This window comes from Xyrauchen texanus, chromosome 27 (genome assembly GCF_025860055.1).
Source record: "Xyrauchen texanus isolate HMW12.3.18 chromosome 27, RBS_HiC_50CHRs, whole genome shotgun sequence".
In the NCBI taxonomy this organism is placed as follows: domain Eukaryota; kingdom Metazoa; phylum Chordata; class Actinopteri; order Cypriniformes; family Catostomidae; genus Xyrauchen; species Xyrauchen texanus.
This window is the reverse complement of record NC_068302.1, coordinates 9,258,687-9,276,374: the sequence shown is the minus strand read 5'-3', so window position 1 is coordinate 9,276,374 and position 17,688 is coordinate 9,258,687. Positions and strand designations below refer to the sequence as shown.

The following is a 17,688-nucleotide window of genomic DNA, read 5'->3' as shown; positions in this document are numbered from 1 at the left end:
TTCACTTTGCATTGTATGGACCTACAGAGCTGAAATATTCTTCTAAAAATATGTGTTTGTGTGGTGATTTTTGGGTGAACTATCCCGTTAATCAATGGAAATTAATGTTGACTATTAAACACAGTGCTTTGTCAAAATAAATTTTGTTGGTGTGTGTATCTCAGGCTTGTTCTTGGTAAGCCACTTGGAGAAGGTTGCTTTGGGCAGGTGGTGATGGCAGAGGCTGTGGGCATGGACAAAGACAAACCCAATCGTGTCACCAAGGTTGCTGTCAAGATGCTCAAATGTAAGGGCTTATTTTTCGTTTATTGTGTAGGGTATAACAATGGGGAAAATGTCAGCAAACTCTGGCTGGAATTGTGTATCTCTTGAGGAATGTAATGGTTTACTGAGCTCTCGTCTCTGTTCCACTTTGTCCCTGAAGCATATTAATGGAGCTCTTGTGTCACATACCATACCAGAGCTGTGTGTTTATTCTGCCGAAAATACTGATGTCTCCTTTCCTCTCCTCAGCAATCCAATGGCCAGAAACTTTAGAAAGCCAGTTATTGACTAAATAAACAGATGGTTTATTTACTAAGAACCCTTTGTAAAAACTATGAATTCAAATGCACAATCCAGAAATAATAATAGCCACAATATACTGAAGGGTTGATACTCCTAAGAACATGTAATATAACATTTTTATTCGTTCTCATTCATACATTGAGGAAAAACCAGCGTTACAGACATGACAGTTGTGTAAGTAGCACTTACATCCCCAATTCTGAAAAACGTGGGACAGTATGAAAAATTTAAATAAAAACAAAAAGGAGTGATTTGTCATTTATATTCACACTTTTATCTATATTGAAAGCATCACAACTACACATTATATAATTTTTTTCTTTGTGAATTTCATTATTATTTAATTTACAGTAATTTCAAATCAGATCATTGCAACACTCCAAAAAAGTTGGGACAGTCGAGTGTTTACCACTGTGAAACATCACCATTTCTTCTAATAACACTTTTTAAGCATTGGACTGAAGCACTGAAGATACAAGTTTAAGTTTATAAAGTGTAATTTTCCCTCAATCATCTATTATGTATGCTTTTAGCTGCACAATTGTACAGGGTCTCTGTTGCCGTATGGTGTGCTTAATAATGCGTCACACATTCTTAAATCGAGAAAGGTCAGGACTGCAGTCAGGCCAATCTAGCACCCGCACTCTCTGCTTACACAGCCATGCACTTCTGGGCAGTATTTGGTTTGAATTTGTCCTGCTGGAAAATGCAGGGATGCCCCTGGATAAGACGCATTCATGTGTTCTCACAGATGTGTGAGTTAACCATGCCATGGGCACTGACACACCCCTGGGCCATACAGATACTGGTACATACAGGTAACATGATGGCTGTGTTTTTCCAAAACTTTTTGGAAATCTGTTCTACTTCTTTTCATCTAAGATGAGACCGAGAGAGAGAAGTCTGCAGTGCTTCTGGACAGTGTTGATGTATGGCTTCTGCTTTGCATGGTAAAGTCTTATCTTGCATCTGTGGATGCAGCGGCGAGTGGTGTTGACTAACAAAGTTTTACTAAAGTTTTCCCAAGTCCATGTTCATGATGTCCATTACAGATGAATGACATTTTTAAGACGGTGATGTCTGAGGAATCGGAGATCATGCGCATTCAGAAGTGGTTTTCGTCTTGCCCTTTACACATGGAGATTTGTCCAGATTCCTTGAATCTTTTAATTATATTGTGCACTGTAGAGGGTGAAATATCCCAAATTCATCCAATTTGTCTTTGGGGAGTGCTGGATTACTTGCTGAAGCATCTGTTGGCAAATTGACAAGTCTTGAACGATCCTTGCTCTTGAAGGACTAGGCTGTTTTGGAGGCTCCTTATACAGTGTACAGTACTATGACACAATTGCCTCAAATGTTTCACATCACTTTTGTTATTTCAACTCGTCAAATTGTTATTAGTCTTCAGTTGCCTTTTTTGGAGCATGTTGCAATCATCTGATTAGAAATGACTGTACAATTTAAAAAAACAATGAAATTCACAAGGTAAAACATCATATAATGTGTAGTTGTAGTGCTTTCAATATAGCAAAGGGGTGAATATAATTTACAATCACTCCTTTTTATTAGTATATTTCATACTGTCCCTACTTTTTTTGGAATTGGGTTGTACCTATAGACCACATGATGAGGGAAACCATTCAAAACGCTTTGAAACAAGCAGACTTTGACTTCTGAGACATTGGTATGATATCCAATAATGCTGCACGATTGATTGAATTAAGATTGAAATCACAATATTGCCTTTGCGAATAATAAACTGGTATTGGAAAATATAGGATGTGTCTCAATCAGCTCCCTAGCGCTCTGTCATGAATCAATATATTGTGAACATGAATTTGGGCACTAGCCAAGGGTGTTAATCCACTGAACAGTGGGACACTTATGACTCAGTTGCCTGTGACGTGATAATAAGCTTGCGCTTTCAAGCACAGCTGTTATTAGTCAACAAGCTGTATAAATGACACTATCGCTGATTTTCATTGATGACAAGATAAATTACATTAAATAAAAGAATAAAAGTATAAAGGAGTGTATTTTAAACCTACTTTCAACAACTCTAATATATTTTTTATATAAAAAAAATATTCACCAGATTGAGGTAAGTAACCGCACCACCACCATCTACAAAAAATATAGAATTTATACATATTAATAAACATGTTATTTCTGATTACATTTTAAGGGAGGCCATGCTTCCTGTAATTGTTCATTAAATGTCAGCAAAATAGAGTCAATGTCCAATGTCAAGTCCACATCAGATATACTGTATAAAAACACCTTTCAACTAGGGAGAAATAAAAAAAATAACCTCTCTGAACCGGCTGTCGGCTTCCAGCTGTTTTTCCCCCACAGCCTTGAAGTTGAAGGTTTCGTGACCTGTCACACTAATATAAGTGTGTTCATCAATTTTGCTTTTTTAGCCGACGCCACAGAGAAGGACCTGTCAGACCTCATCTCAGAGATGGAAATGATGAAGATTATTGGCAAACATAAGAACATCATCAACTTGCTGGGAGCCTGCACACAAGACGGTGAGTAGAGGAGACGGGAAGAAAGAGGGAGAGAGACAGATGGGTGGAGGGAGAAATTTGAGATAATGCAATAAGAGTATAAATCATTTCATATTTTGAAATCAATTTGTTAGGTGTGCCGCTCTTTTGACTTCAAAAGGACAGAATGTTGTCATCAGCCGTTGGGATTTCACAAGCTAGATAAATGTGATAACCTAAATTCTTTATTAAATCCCACATCATTTTGAAATGATCAGCATTGGTTGATAACTGGACTTGCTTGGCTTTTTGTTCTATTCTAAATACAGCTTTGTCAATGGATGATTAACAACTTTTATTAGTGCATTAATTAAGTGTTAAGTTACATTTTGTTTCACATTTGCATTCATTAAATTGTGATGTATAAATATCTGCATTATACTGGTCACTCTGATCTCTAGACATCAGTATCAGCCATTGAAAAACCAATATCGGTCCACCATATCGGTGATTTTTATACATATCGATCAGCTTGTGTTGTAATCCTACTTAATTTTTATGTGACTGAAATATATTCATATTTTTGCTTCAGGTCCACTCTACGTCATTGTGGAGTTTGCAGCAAAGGGTAATCTACGAGAATACCTGCGTGTACGTCGTCCTCCCGGAATGGAGTACTGCTACAACCCAGACCAGGTGCCCGTGGAGAACATGTCATTCAAAGATCTTGTCTCCTGCGCCTACCAGGTGGCACGTGGCATGGAATACCTGGCATCCAAGAAGGTTGGTATCTCAATTGCTATTTTTCTGTCATTGGTGATACCAGTCAGATTGACATATGACTGAATAGCTTGTTTTGAGGGTATTGCTATTGACCCATGTCTTCTCCTAGACTTTGATTAATTGTTCCCTTGAATAATGCATGTGTGTGTGGGGGTGTGTTTTCTCTCTTGCAGTGTATTCATAGAGACTTGGCTGCCCGTAATGTTCTAGTAACTGAAGAAAACGTTATGAAGATAGCAGACTTTGGCCTGGCCAGAGACATCCATCATATTGATTACTACAAGAAGACCACCAATGTAAGACCCAGTGGGGATTTCTTTAAGACTGCAAGGGAAGCTCAGCTTCCCCTATAATGTCAAAAAAATAATGGTCAAATATGTACTATTGTGTAAACAATTTATTGACTAAAAATGCGTTAGAACACGTTGATCTCGAAGACGAGTTCGTTCAGAATCAGCTACATTACATATAGCAGGTCGGCTGACTCGATTTACTTCTCATACATTCCCGTAGCGTCAGTGCATTTCCCTGTTGAAGCCGAGCGTCCATTGACTTCAATGGGGCTGCTCTGAACAGTTTTTTTCAGTGCTTCGAAAATAGACGGTCATTGGATAAATGCTGCGATTATGTCCGCCCACGGACGCTCAGCGTCTCTGGGGGTGAATGAGGAGTGGGCTGGCCCGGACTCCGGGCTTCAGCGTGATGATTGGAGGATCTGTCGAAAGACTGCATCTCCTTTTGATTGACAGCTGAATCTGTACTATAAGAAGTCACTGAAGCTATTTCGCGCTCAGTCCCATCATGGATTTCTCAAGTGTAGTCGAAAGACAAACTGCTGCAACCTATTTCTTTATATTTGTTTGGCAAAATTGCTAGTCAATTTGCATAATACATTTCACACAATTATACACCACATTCCTTGTTTCAGTTTTACCAAGTTTAACATATTTTGTTTTAGAGCGTTCGTTCGTTCGTTCGTTCGGTCATTCATTCATACAGTAGGCTAGGCTAGCGTCGTACGGGTGAAACTGCGCACGATGGCAGACGGTGCTAATATTGTCGACCTGATTTTGGCGAAGCCATTTGAAAGTCTTCCTTACGAGGAAAAAATTAGAATTAAACAGCAGGGCAGATCAACACCTAAGATTGATTTAGTGCAAAAAATAGGGTCCCCTCTTTGAAAGACCAGCAGCCGCCACTGGTAAGACCCTTATAAGGCAGAAGTCATTGAAAATGTTAAATTGCTATACCAAAATGTTCTTCGATTGCTATTTAGTTTCTCGGTGAGTGCATCACGTTTACATGCAAAGCGAGATGGGATTAATTGGCAAAAATCTATCCGTGTCGATCGATTTATTCTTATGCTGTTTATGACTTAACACTGATAAAGGAAAGCTGTTTATTGCGTTTACATGACAACACAGGCGGTCGGCATATTAAGTATAATCAGTGTAAGAATGTGCATGTTAAAGCGCTCATTGAATTAATACTATGAAACTATCTCAGCTAGTTATCTTTTGCTGCCTTTAAGTCATATTGAAATAATTGCATTTACAAGATGAGCGTATATAACACAACAACAAGTTTTATTTAATAGTAATTGAGATCACATTTTATTTTGAGTTGGTGGCATATCAATTAAAGAATCATGGCAGAAGCAAATTGGTATTGATCATAATAAGTAGTAATTTTCAATGTTGATTGCATACTTTTTTTATGCATTTTGTGTACTCAAAAATGCTACTTATTTAGCCTGTTTCGTACGTTTTACTGCCAGTTTAACTGCTCATCAAATGTGACCTCATCTTCATTAAAGTCACAAGTATAGACAAACACAATGTGCTTAAGCTAACAACACACAAACAATTATTTATTCTTGCTTTTATTGAACACATCCCATTAAACATGAGTAGTGCTGTGGAAAAAGTAAGTAAATCCCTAAGCTAAAGAAGACAAAAAAAAGCTAATTAGAGTCAGGAGTTGGCAAACCTGGCATCCAGTTAATGAAACCAGATTGGAGGTGTGGGTTAGAGCTACTTTGACTTATAAAAAGCACTCAAACATTTCGAGTTTGCTATTCACAAGAAGCATCTGGTGAAGTGGAACTTGCCTTGCAAAAAAGAGATCTCAGAAAACCTACGATCAAGAATTGTTGCTTTGCATAAAGCTGGAATGGGTTACAAAGTTATCGTGAAGAGCTTAAATATTCATCTGTCCACAGTTAGACACATTGTCTATAAATGGAGACAATTTAGTACTGTGGCTCCAGCCAAGATCATTGGAACTGGTTAACATCTCTGTTCATGAGTCTACTATATGGAAAACATTAAACAGGCATGTGTCAATGGCAGGACACCATGAAAGAAGCTGTTGCTTTCCAACAAAAACATTGCTGCGTGCCTGAAATTTTCCAAAGACCACCTTGACACTCCAGAACATGTTTTGCTGGGAAATGTTTTGTTGACTAATGAAACTAAGTTTGAAATGTTTGAGAAGAACTCGCAGCACTACGTATGCCGTAAAAGGGCACCGCATACCGACATGAAAACATCCCAACAGGGAAGGTTGGTGGAGGGAACATCATGATTTGGTGCTGCTTTGCTGCTTCGGGGCCTGAACCACTTGCCATCAACGAGGGAAAAATTAATTCCCAAGTTTATTACGATGTCCTACAGGATAATGTCTAGGGTTGGGAACTGAGAACCAGTTCTTGTTCAGAACCGGGTCCATTCTTTACAAAATACTGGAATCGGAGGATCTTCGTGACTTTCAGTTCAGTTAACAATTCTCCTGTGTGAATTTTCCACCGATGCGGCTGGAACACCGTACTGAAATACTCTGACAGTGTTTCCAGCAGCGCATTTCTGTAGCAGTGCTGCCCTCTACTGGGTTAAAAGCTTAAAATACACAAATAAATGACTCTTATGAGCCGGCTCTGTTGAATCTACAGCGCGAAATAGACAGTGCTTCTGGTACGGTCCGATTCCCAAAGAACGATTTAGATGAGCTGGATCTTTTTAATCTACAGCCCGAAACATAAAGTGCTTCCTGTCTTGTCCGGTATTGTATTAATCGTACACTGATGTGCAAGTTATGATTGTCCAAGCTTGAAGTACAACATTAGACAACAGAACACAGTCTAAACTGTCTCTGGAACTGTTACTGTCATGTGACTTTAGACCTGTGACACTTTAATCAAGCAGTGCAGTTACTGACTGGTTGTTCATATGACAATGTTTAATTAAAGATACACAAGTTTTGTAATACAAGGAATTGTATATTTAAAATGAAATATGCCATCACATTTCTTGTTTGTTTAGACACTGTCCAGATATAGCCTAGTTAGGATCAATTATTGGATTGTATATATGCCTAAAAAGTCAGCAAATACACCTTTTACAAGAAATGTATTCAATTTAATTCTGATTTGTTATATCTGCTCTGTAGAAATCTTAAAGAATCTCATCATTTGGCAGCAGCCTGCAGAGGACAGCAAATCCAATAAGAATTGCATTTCTTATTTTCAAACAATTCTTCCTCAAAAGTACTAAAAGAACTACTGGAATCGTTACTGGACTGGAAAGTTTCACAGGGTTGGAACAACATGAGGGCGGGGAAATTATGACAGAATATTAATTAAAGGCTGAACTACCACTTTAAGAATGCTTCTCAGATTTGGACGAATCTGTCAATTAGAAGAGAAGTTTGGAAACCGTTTTCTAGTAATTATTACGGTGATAAACGTGAACAAAGCCACACAGTCCCAAATTATATTTAATGTTTAATTATACAATGAAGCAAGGTCATGCTTTATTCATGCCTTCTGTCATATTTTTCACAGCTTTTTACGTCCTGCGTGAATTTAGTTCAGGGTGGTTCCAGCATTTTCTGTGTCAAAAGAATTTAGATAATTAGTTCTGTATACTAAGGGTAAAAAATGCACCTTATCTCTGTGTTTGGAAGCTTGTTTCCATAAGATAAATCCTCTGTCAAACGCTGTGCATGCGGCAACCTTGCACGTGCAGAAATGATCACAATCGCGATAGGCAGGGCAAAACATTTGCACTTAACGTGGATGTTTTCAAGGATTTATACAGTAGGCACTAATGTGTTACAGCGCTGATATAAAAATGTAAACTTAGAAACTGAGGTCAAGAGCCCATAGTTACAGACTCACCCTGAAAATGAATGAGTATCACCATGACACAGACAAGCCCACATTATCAGGATCTCGAAAATGTACCTCACCATGTTTTCTTAAGCTGGAGCTGCAATTTTAATCTTGAAATATATTCTTCTTGGCTTGGTGTATAATGAAGGCATTGTGTGGAGTGAAGAAATGTTTGTTTTGCGCGGTTGCTGCTGTAGTGTTGAACGCGACTCCAGTGACAGCGTGCAGCTGTGAAAGTCCCGTTCAAAAATCTCAATAAATTACGCATTTATTAACACTTAATCAATTAAAACCAGTAATGTAATGACAGGAGTACTACCATTGTAACAAAGTAAAGTATATTTTTGACTTAAGTAAGAGTGAAAAGTACCCACCATAAAACATACTCATAAAAGTATTTTTTCCCAAAATGTTACTCAAGTAAATTTAACGGAGTAAATGTAGTGCACCACCTCTGGCGGGAACCCTATTGTATTTGTACTGATTTTCTTATTAGGGGTCCAAGCACCAAAGGTGCAACCCTATTGTATCCATACTGATTTTGATATTAGGGATTCAAGCCCAAAGGGCTGAAACCCTGTTGTATTTGTCAGGATTTTTATTAGGGGGCCAAGCACAGAAGATGCTGGAACTCTATTGATTTTTTTAGGATTTTCTTATTAATATTATTATTATTATTATTAATATTAGGGTTTCAAGGCCGGAGGGCTGAACCCCTTTAGAAAATGTAAGAATTATTATTATTATTATTATTATTATTATTCTCTGCTAAAGCTGATAGTGCAGACAAACCTTAAGTCCTAGAAACTTGAAACTTTGGGGAATGGTAGTACTCGGGCTGGCTAGCCATATTCATGGCCTCGCCCGATTGGCCAAAGGGGGGTGCTACATTGAACAAAAAGAAGAAAATTCACATTTTGGGTCATAACTCTTGAACAGTAAGGCCTAGAAATACAGTTATTTTGGAAAACCATCAAAATGTTGCTCCACCCTTTTGTTTTCCTGCTATTTAGGAGTGTTTGATTTTTTTTTTAAACAAACTAGTCCTAGGCCATTTGCCTGATCGGAACCAAACCAGTGCATAAAGATTTAGCAGAGTCCCAATATGAAAACTTTTGTTTAACTTTTGATTTGTCGTCGCAAACGTACGCCTAAACGTACGTAGTGGGAATGGCCACTTTTACTAAAATGGTTATAACTCATGAATGGATGAGATAATGAGATATTATCACCAAATTTGGTACACTTATGTATGGGGTCATACTGAGGACATACACAAAAAATGTGTCTACCTCTTGTGGTGTTATAATAATTACAAATCTAAACATGGCTCTAACTGGAACCGTTGGTCTGATCAACTTGAAATTTTGCATGTAGTGTCTTTGTCCAATGTGCCATCTCTATGAAGACAGTCTCATATCTTTAAAAACATTGACCAATCAAATTTCAGCAACTATTTGATAGTGTTAAAAAAGGCTGATCGGAACGAAACGTGGAAGGTCTATTTGTCTCTTTGCCAAAGAGGCCTGAGTTCCAATATTAATAATTATCAAAAAAAAGTTAGAACTTTCGATTCAGCATCACAAAGGTATGCCAAAACGTGGATAACGGGCGTGGCCACTTTTACTTAAATGGTTTTAACACTTGAACTGAATATTATGATCAAATTTGGTACAGATATGTAAAGGGTCATTCTGAGGACAAACACCAAAAATTGTGCACCTCTGCTTCTTGGCTCTCTGCGCTATAATGATTAAAAATCTAAAAATGGTCAGATCAACTTGATATTTTGCATGCATTGTTTTTGTCCGAATTGCCATAAAGGTCTACGAGGACAGTTGCATATCTTGAAAAACATGGCCGCCATCGACCAATCAACTTTAAACAGCTACTTGAACTATATGGTATCTAACAAATTACCATTTAATTTGTACAGAACAAACTGTGAAGGGTGAGTCATTAGCATTACTTTAGGTGTCTTTAAGCTCTGTCATATATAACAAATAATTATTATTGAAACAAAGTGTAATTGTCAAAGTTAAAAAGAGAAGAAATTGCTTAATGTATCCATTTTGATATGACAAAAACTACTTGAAACTTGAACGCACAAAAGTTCGTCATTGCGATTTCCAAACTTGTAAGGTGGAACTTTCCAGGAGGACTTGAAAGCAGCATTTGTTATAAACAGATATCTATTGTTGTGTAACCTCATAGAGGTAATGAGTTGCTGAATGAAGTGTTTTGTGTTTTTCACAGGGTCGGTTACCGGTGAAATGGATGGCACCTGAAGCTCTGTTTGACCGCATTTACACCCACCAGAGTGACGTGTATGTCTGAATATATTCTCAATCTAACTGGGATACAAAATGCAAGTCTATACATAATAAAAATGGCCTCTCTGTTGGTGTCTTTGTGTGTTAGGTGGTCTTTTGGAGTGTTACTGTGGGAGATCTTTACTCTTGGTGGCTCACCATATCCAGGTGTTCCTGTAGAGGAACTCTTTAAACTGCTTAAGGAAGGCCACCGCATGGACCGCCCCTCCACATGTACCCACGAACTGTAAGAGCCATCATTGTTGCTCATAAAAATGTAGATTTTGGAAGGATCTCAGAGGAACTCACCCCACAACTGTTTGTGTTGCAGGTATATGATGATGAGAGATTGTTGGCATGCTGTTCCATCTCAAAGACCCACTTTCAAACAGCTGGTAGAAGATCTAGACCGCACCCTCTCTATGACGTCCAATCAGGTGAGTAATTGCAGAAGCTGCATCAGAGCTGTTGTGAATCCACAAATAATGAGCTTTCAAGACTTTACATGTATTTTTACTGTGCTAGAATGTTTCATCAATTAAAAAGAATTATGACAAGACATGATGAAATATGTACTTTTCATATATTTCGAATATATTAGAGCTGTCAGAATTAACACGCTAACGGATGCGACTCATTTACAAAGTTTAAAAAGGCATGATACATATACAACATATTAATCATGCTACTATATTAAAACTGTATTAGCCATGTTTTTTGGGGAGAATGTTTATGATTTTTATTACCATACTATTGGATTTCCTGTATTATTACTATGGTTTTATTAAGAAATTGTCACATTTTGGTTACTGTAGTAAAACCATGGTACATTTTGTGGGGATTTTTACTACAAGTACCATAGTGCAACTAAAGTTACTATGTAAAACAATAGTTAAATGGACACAAAACTATTACAAGTGAAAGCAAATCTATTTCCAAAAATAAATTCCCTCTCTGTCCTGTAATGGGCTTGTAAAGCAGTTCAATGGAAAGGAGGCGGTGAGAACCGGCTTGACTATATAAATAATAGTTTTAAATATAAACTGAAACAAAAGACAAAAACACAAACGTGACGGACATGTCCGTAAATGATCTCTCTCTCCCGCACCATCCTCCGCAGTCGGCCTTTATTCCTCTCAGAGGCTTGATAAGCCTGATAAGGGACCGGGTGTGTAGAATCACGACCCGGCTCCGCCCTGCCACAGGGCTCCATAGATGTTTAATGTCATGGCTGGTTATGACACAATGTTAAAGGGATAGTTCACTCAAAACTATAAATTAATAATTTATTCACCTCCTCCATGCCATCTCAAATATGTAAGACTTTCTTCTGCAGAACACAAAGGAAGATTTTAAGAAGACTATTTCAGCTCTGTAGGTCCGTACATTGCAAGTGAATGCCAGAACTTCGAGGGTTCAAAAAGCACATAACGGCAACATAAAAGTAATCCACACGGCGCCAGTGGTTAAATCCATATAATCACCGATCTGATCGGTGTGGGTGAAAAACAGATCAATATTTTAAGTCCTTTTTCTTTTTTTTTTATATATAAATTCTTCTCCCTGCCCAGTAGGTGGCAATATTCACAAAGCATCTGAACAAAAACAAAAAGAGAAAATGTGTAAGTGGAGATTTATAGTAAAAAAAGGAGTTAAATATTGATCTGATTCTCATCCACACTTTTATGGCTTTTGAAGATAAGGATTTAACCACTGGAGTCCTCTGGATAACTTTTATGTTGCCTTTATATGCTTTTTGGAGCTGGACACCATTCACTTGCATTTATGGACCTACAGAGCTGAGATATTCTTCTAAAAATCTTTGTGTTCAGCAGAAGAAAGTAGTCATACACATCTCGATTGGCATGAGGGTAGAGGTCGACCGATATTGTTTTTTTTCAGGCCGATGCCGATCTTTTGAAATCCGGGATGGCCGATTAATGCTGCCGATTTATTTTGGGCGATATGTGCTTGTTTTTAACCTCTTATTTGAACCTTTTATTTGAAAGATAAAATGTAACACAAATAATTACTTAAGATAGACAAAATTCCTCAACAAATACATTTATTGAACACTTGACCAATCTGTACTTGTACACTTAAATTAAAAATGTATAATGTAAAAACATATTGTATAAATAATGTATAAAAAATATATTAAATAAACAAAGCAGGTGTTACGAACTGCTCTGAGACACGAAGGTTGAGATCCAAATGCAGCTTTAATTAAGGGGCAATCCAGACACATAATCCAATATTCAGAGCATCCAAGAGAAGCACAGGCATAACTAGGGATGGTATCGTTAAGGTTTTAATGGTATTACTACTCTTACCGATACTGCTTATCGATCCGGTACTTTAACGGTATTCTTAACGGTTCTTTTTGTTATATATATAACAAAGGAGCCATTTGTGACATTTATGTTGAAGTTAATTTAATAACCCCTGCTGGTGAATCATGATCTTGCGGCCTTGGAAGGCCTTGGAACAGAAGGAGTTAAATTTGCACACCTGTGCCAATTAGTGGCATAAAGGTAGACAAAGGAGGAATCCATGTGTTGAACAGTTTTTTGGAATTGAACGTTGGAAATGCATGGACGCCAGCAGGCATATGGTTTTCAACTATGTAGTGTCTTCCAGTCAGTCACTTCGGACGCCTCAGGGGTTTATTTACTTGTCGGTTTATTTATCGATATAATCAAATGCTATACTGGAATAAAACGAACAATCTATTGAAACCCCTGAGGCGTCCGAAGTGACTGACTGGAAGACACTACATATATATTAAAACAAAAATAAACAAAAGATAAACAATTACACAAAGATAAACATTATATAGGCACAGGGATTTAAAGGGCACCTATTATGGCATTTAAAATGTTCCTAATATTGTTTTGGGAGTCCCCAACAACAGTTTTACATGCATGCAATGACAAAAAACACTTTTGTTGTCTTATAATATGCATTCATGTTTACCTGATTTGCTCACCGACTCCCAAATGATTCGTTCAACGACTCATTTTTCCAAACCCCTCCTTTGCGTGACGCTAATCTGCGGTGATTGGTCAGATGACCCAGTCAGTTGTGATTGGTATAATCTGTGCAGAGATTGTCGGAAACGGAACGCCCATCACCGCTTTGTAGTAAAAAATCTAAATCAGAGAAGGAATTTGAGTTGATTTATGTTAGCGATCATAGCCCAAAGTTCGGTGGTAAACACCCAATCAGTTATTGTTTGCGTTAGCCCAACGCATAAACATATTGATAAAGCACTGCATTACTACAAGTTATTGCTCTATTCTTTATGACAACTCCAATAACATCGACAAACATTTCACATATTTCAAAAAAATTGACATTGGAGACCTAGAAGCTGCGCTGAGCATAACGCATACACAACACACACAAATACTTATTAAGCATGCTAAAAAACACATAAAAGCAACAATTATTAATAATACTTACAGGTTGTGATTCAGAGGAGGAAGCTGATCCAAATAAACTTGGTACTGAACCTTCCTTCAGTATCAACCGGCTCGTGAATCCACACTTGAAAGCATTCATGTTCGTAAAGCAATCGTCATTAAAATGACGCGAACACAGCACAAGGTTCGGGCTATACTTGTGTGGTATAGTTGTAAATATAAACTCTCGGCACTGATTCTTCACATGCTCGTCCCTGGGCAGTGAAAAAAAGGTCGCTTTTGATACGCACGTGAGAACACAGCGTCTTGTTGTCGACATGATGTTTTCAAGTTTTCCCTGGTGTCTGCGTGCGCAATGAGTGGGCGCGGCCAATTTCATAACTTGTTGTCTTGACGTCACAACGAAAAGGAAAATGACTCATTGGAAAATCGATTCATTACATTGACTCAGAGTCGACTCCTACTTTTGAGAGACAATAACTTTTTTTACGGTGAACTTTCATATATAAACTTTGCAGGATGTTTTTGTTCACTTAAATCTATGTTACACACTACATGAAAGGTAATTTTCTAAATTCCATAATAGGTGCCCTTTAATTTCAGGAAGGTCTACTAACATTACTGTTCAGGTGTGGTCTAAAAAGAAATCTAATAATCTAGTAATCAATTGTAAAATAACACTGCATAGTTTATCATAGATAGATTAATGCTCATTAATGCAGAAGTTATTCATTCAAGAGCTGTAAGTGATTTTCTCTTTGCCTTTTGTTGTTTGATTCGCAGTAATGGCTCAATCGTCAGCATGTTTATTAGACAGCTTCTCCTTTAAGACCGAGTGCAGATCTAATAGGCTCCTGATGCAGCATATTGTCTCCCAACTATTTCCATAACTACGTCCATTTAAGACATAAACTGTGTTTAAGTGAATCTCCATGCCGGTCGTTTTGACATATTTTTGTGCATAGTTGATCGTTTAGACGCGCACATGAAACCCAAAGTAGCCTATACTTTGCTTGTCTCGTTGCGGTGTGTTTCGGAGCGCACGCCACCTTGGGACCGGTATCTCTTGCGCTCTTTTTATTATTAAACGCGTCCCGCAATTTAGCAACAGTAGCTAGACTGCATTTTACAACAATCACCGATCGTGCTGATTCTGACGTTAAGTTTGAGTTTAAGGGAGAAATGTCAGTGCACCGCTGTGAAGGGAAGGAAGTTGTGCTAGACAGAAAATCTAAAGGCGAAATCTAAAATAAAATCAGCCTAATATCACAGATCTAAACCAGGCTATGTTTGAATGTTTAGTTCTGTCACTCATTATGCAGGGCTCGTGTTGTGTTCGCTGTAGCTCCGCGTGAGCGATATCTCTCTCTCTCTCTTGCTCTCTCACTACGAATAGCTAAATTGCATCACAGACAAATGGTTTCATATTATTATACATAGAAATGGCTGGCGAGATAAAATAACTTTCTCTTTATAGCAATAATAAATGTATTTTCTTAATTTCTCCAGTACCGACAGCAGACACACAGTACTGCCCCTCATGTAAATGCTGTTTGCTTTTCATTTCAGGAGTATCTGGACCTGTCGGTGTCTCTGGACCAATTTTCTCCAAATTTCCCAGACACACGCAGCTCTACCTGCTCCTCTGGTGAAGACTCTGTGTTCTCCCACGACGCTGGTGCTGATGAACCCTGCCTGCCCAAGTTCCCCCCGCACCCTAACCGCGGAGTGCCGTTTAAAAAGCGCTGAGCTTCCTGAATCCGTTACTCTTCAGTGTGCTACCTGGCTGGACTCAACCCACGAACTCTAGGAGAGATAACGCTTTGCCACATAGCACACTACTACAGAACTGCCAAGAGACGAACTGCTTGGGATGGACATCGCCGCGTTACGGCTATTTTTATACAGCTGTAGGAGAGCAAACTGGTCATTTACTGAGGGCACTTGAGCAAAGAGTAGTAGCAAAGAGCATTTCTGAAGACTTTTCAATACGAAATATCTGAAACATCCTCCTTTGTCATGTACAGTAGATAAAACCTTAAAGAAGTGATATCATTAAGTGTGATGGACAGATGGTTGGATTTGTTTGTTTTTTCTGGTGATGTTTAACAAGGACCTTTCTATTGTTTCTGAGACCAAATACTTAAGAAAATGTATTCCACTAAGGTCTACCCTGTTGCATTTTAACATCAGGCAAACAGTTTATCCGACTGACAACTTTTCTTGTAAATATAGCTAGAAATGTATAAATATGAATATATTTACACTCTACCCTTATTTTTATTACACTATTTGAATTGTGTTGCTTTTTTGTACCAGGGTGCCTATGTAGAACTTTTTGAAGTGTAGCTTTTTTGAAAGAGACTGTAAAACATCCATGAGAATTGTAGATGAAATTATATTATTAAGAGCTGATAGATGGCCAGTTTTGTTACTCTGTGTGCGTGTGTGTCAGTGCTGCAGCCTGGCAGAAGTGGCTCATAACTGCTGCTATCTCCCAGATGGTACTCGGTACAATGTCAGATTTAAGCTATATGTATATCTGCTACTATAGTTGAAAAACAGCTAGCCTACTGTTTTATGGTTCTCATCTTCTGTCTTACATTGGGAAAGTTCACCTAAAAATGAAAGTTCTGTCATGATTTACAATGAAATTGAATGAAAGTGACTGTTATTCTGGCTAATGTCTCCTTTTGTGTTCCACTGATGAAACAAAGTTTGGAACAACAAAAGGGTGAGTGATAGAATTTTGGGTGAACTATTCCTTTTAATGAGTCAGTACCACTTAATGATACATTCTTTAATGGTCATAGGAGAAAAAAAAAAAGAAAGAAATTTCCATCGAACACAAATGTACAGTAGTTGTACCTAGGCATTTATCTTCCATGCAATTTAATGACCATGTGTTAAAGTGATAGTTCACCCAAAATGACAACGATCTCATTATTTACTCACCCTCATTCAAAACACAGACAAAGAATTATAGAAGAATAGCTCAGCTCTGTAGGTCCATACAATGCAACTGAAAGGTGACCATAACTTTCAAGCTCCAAAAATCACATTAGGGCAGTATACAATAATCCATATGACTCCAGTGGTTTAATCCATGTCTTCTGAAGCGATTCAGTCACTTTGGGTGAGAAACAGAGCAATATGCAAGTTCTTTTTTTTACTATAAATAGTAAGCTATAGGAAAAAAGAATTGAAATATTGATCTGTTTCTTGCATTTCTTCGGAAGATATGGATTAAACCACTTGAGTCGTATGGATTACTTATATGCTGCCCTAATGTGATTTTTGGAGCTTGAAAGTTCTGGTCACCATTCACTTGCATTGTATGAACCTACAGAGCTGAAATATTCTTCTAAAAATCTTTGTGTTCAGCAGAAGAAAAACAGTCATACACATCTGGGATGGCATGAGAGTGAGTAAAAGATGAGAGAATTTTCATTATTGGGTGAACTATCCCTTTAACAGCAAGGGTGCCTCTGTTTAAATGGGAAAGATTTATGTCTCTCCACAAGGTTTGATAAACTTCATAAACAACCTTGTAAATATCTTGCTGACGAGTTTACATACAAACATAAATTGTTTACAACAAAATGGACTCATTTAGCGTAGGTTAATAGGGGTGATTAAATATTATAATGCATAGCTTGCTGTGTAAATGCCAGCTGAAAGCTGAGCGTAACCATTAGTGCTTTATATATAGAAGTGTGAATGACCCTTCCTAAAGAGGTTCTGTGCTACAAGTGCATCAGCCTGAAGCCACTGTTTCCAATGGTGACTGGCTCCCTGCCATTGGCTGATGCATCGCTTCCTCAACACGCATGTTTTCTGCAGCCAAGTGAACCTTGTTGCCCGGTACCAGCTTACGTTATTGCAGCCAAGGCTTGATTTATATGGTTAAGACTATGGTTGAAGGTTACACGGTG

General features: G+C 37.9%; 1 protein-coding gene across 3 annotated transcripts in view; it reads left to right on the top strand.

Annotated features, from left to right (window-relative positions):
• The window catches only part of fgfr1a (fibroblast growth factor receptor 1a), an 82,875-nt gene extending 66,291 nt beyond the window's left edge, over window positions 1–16,584 (top strand). For all 3 annotated transcript variants that reach the window (XM_052094934.1, XM_052094933.1, XM_052094932.1), the window contains exons 11-18: window positions 165–286; window positions 2,994–3,104; window positions 3,655–3,845; window positions 4,019–4,141; window positions 10,273–10,343; window positions 10,438–10,575; window positions 10,660–10,765; window positions 15,323–16,584. In XM_052094934.1, coding sequence (XP_051950894.1) covers window positions 165–286; window positions 2,994–3,104; window positions 3,655–3,845; window positions 4,019–4,141; window positions 10,273–10,343; window positions 10,438–10,575; window positions 10,660–10,765; window positions 15,323–15,502 — 1,042 coding nt within the window. In that variant the 3' untranslated portion in view covers window positions 15,503–16,584. The remainder of the gene's footprint in view (window positions 1–164; window positions 287–2,993; window positions 3,105–3,654; window positions 3,846–4,018; window positions 4,142–10,272; window positions 10,344–10,437; window positions 10,576–10,659; window positions 10,766–15,322) is intronic.
• The last annotated feature ends 1,104 nt before the right edge of the window (window positions 16,585–17,688 follow it).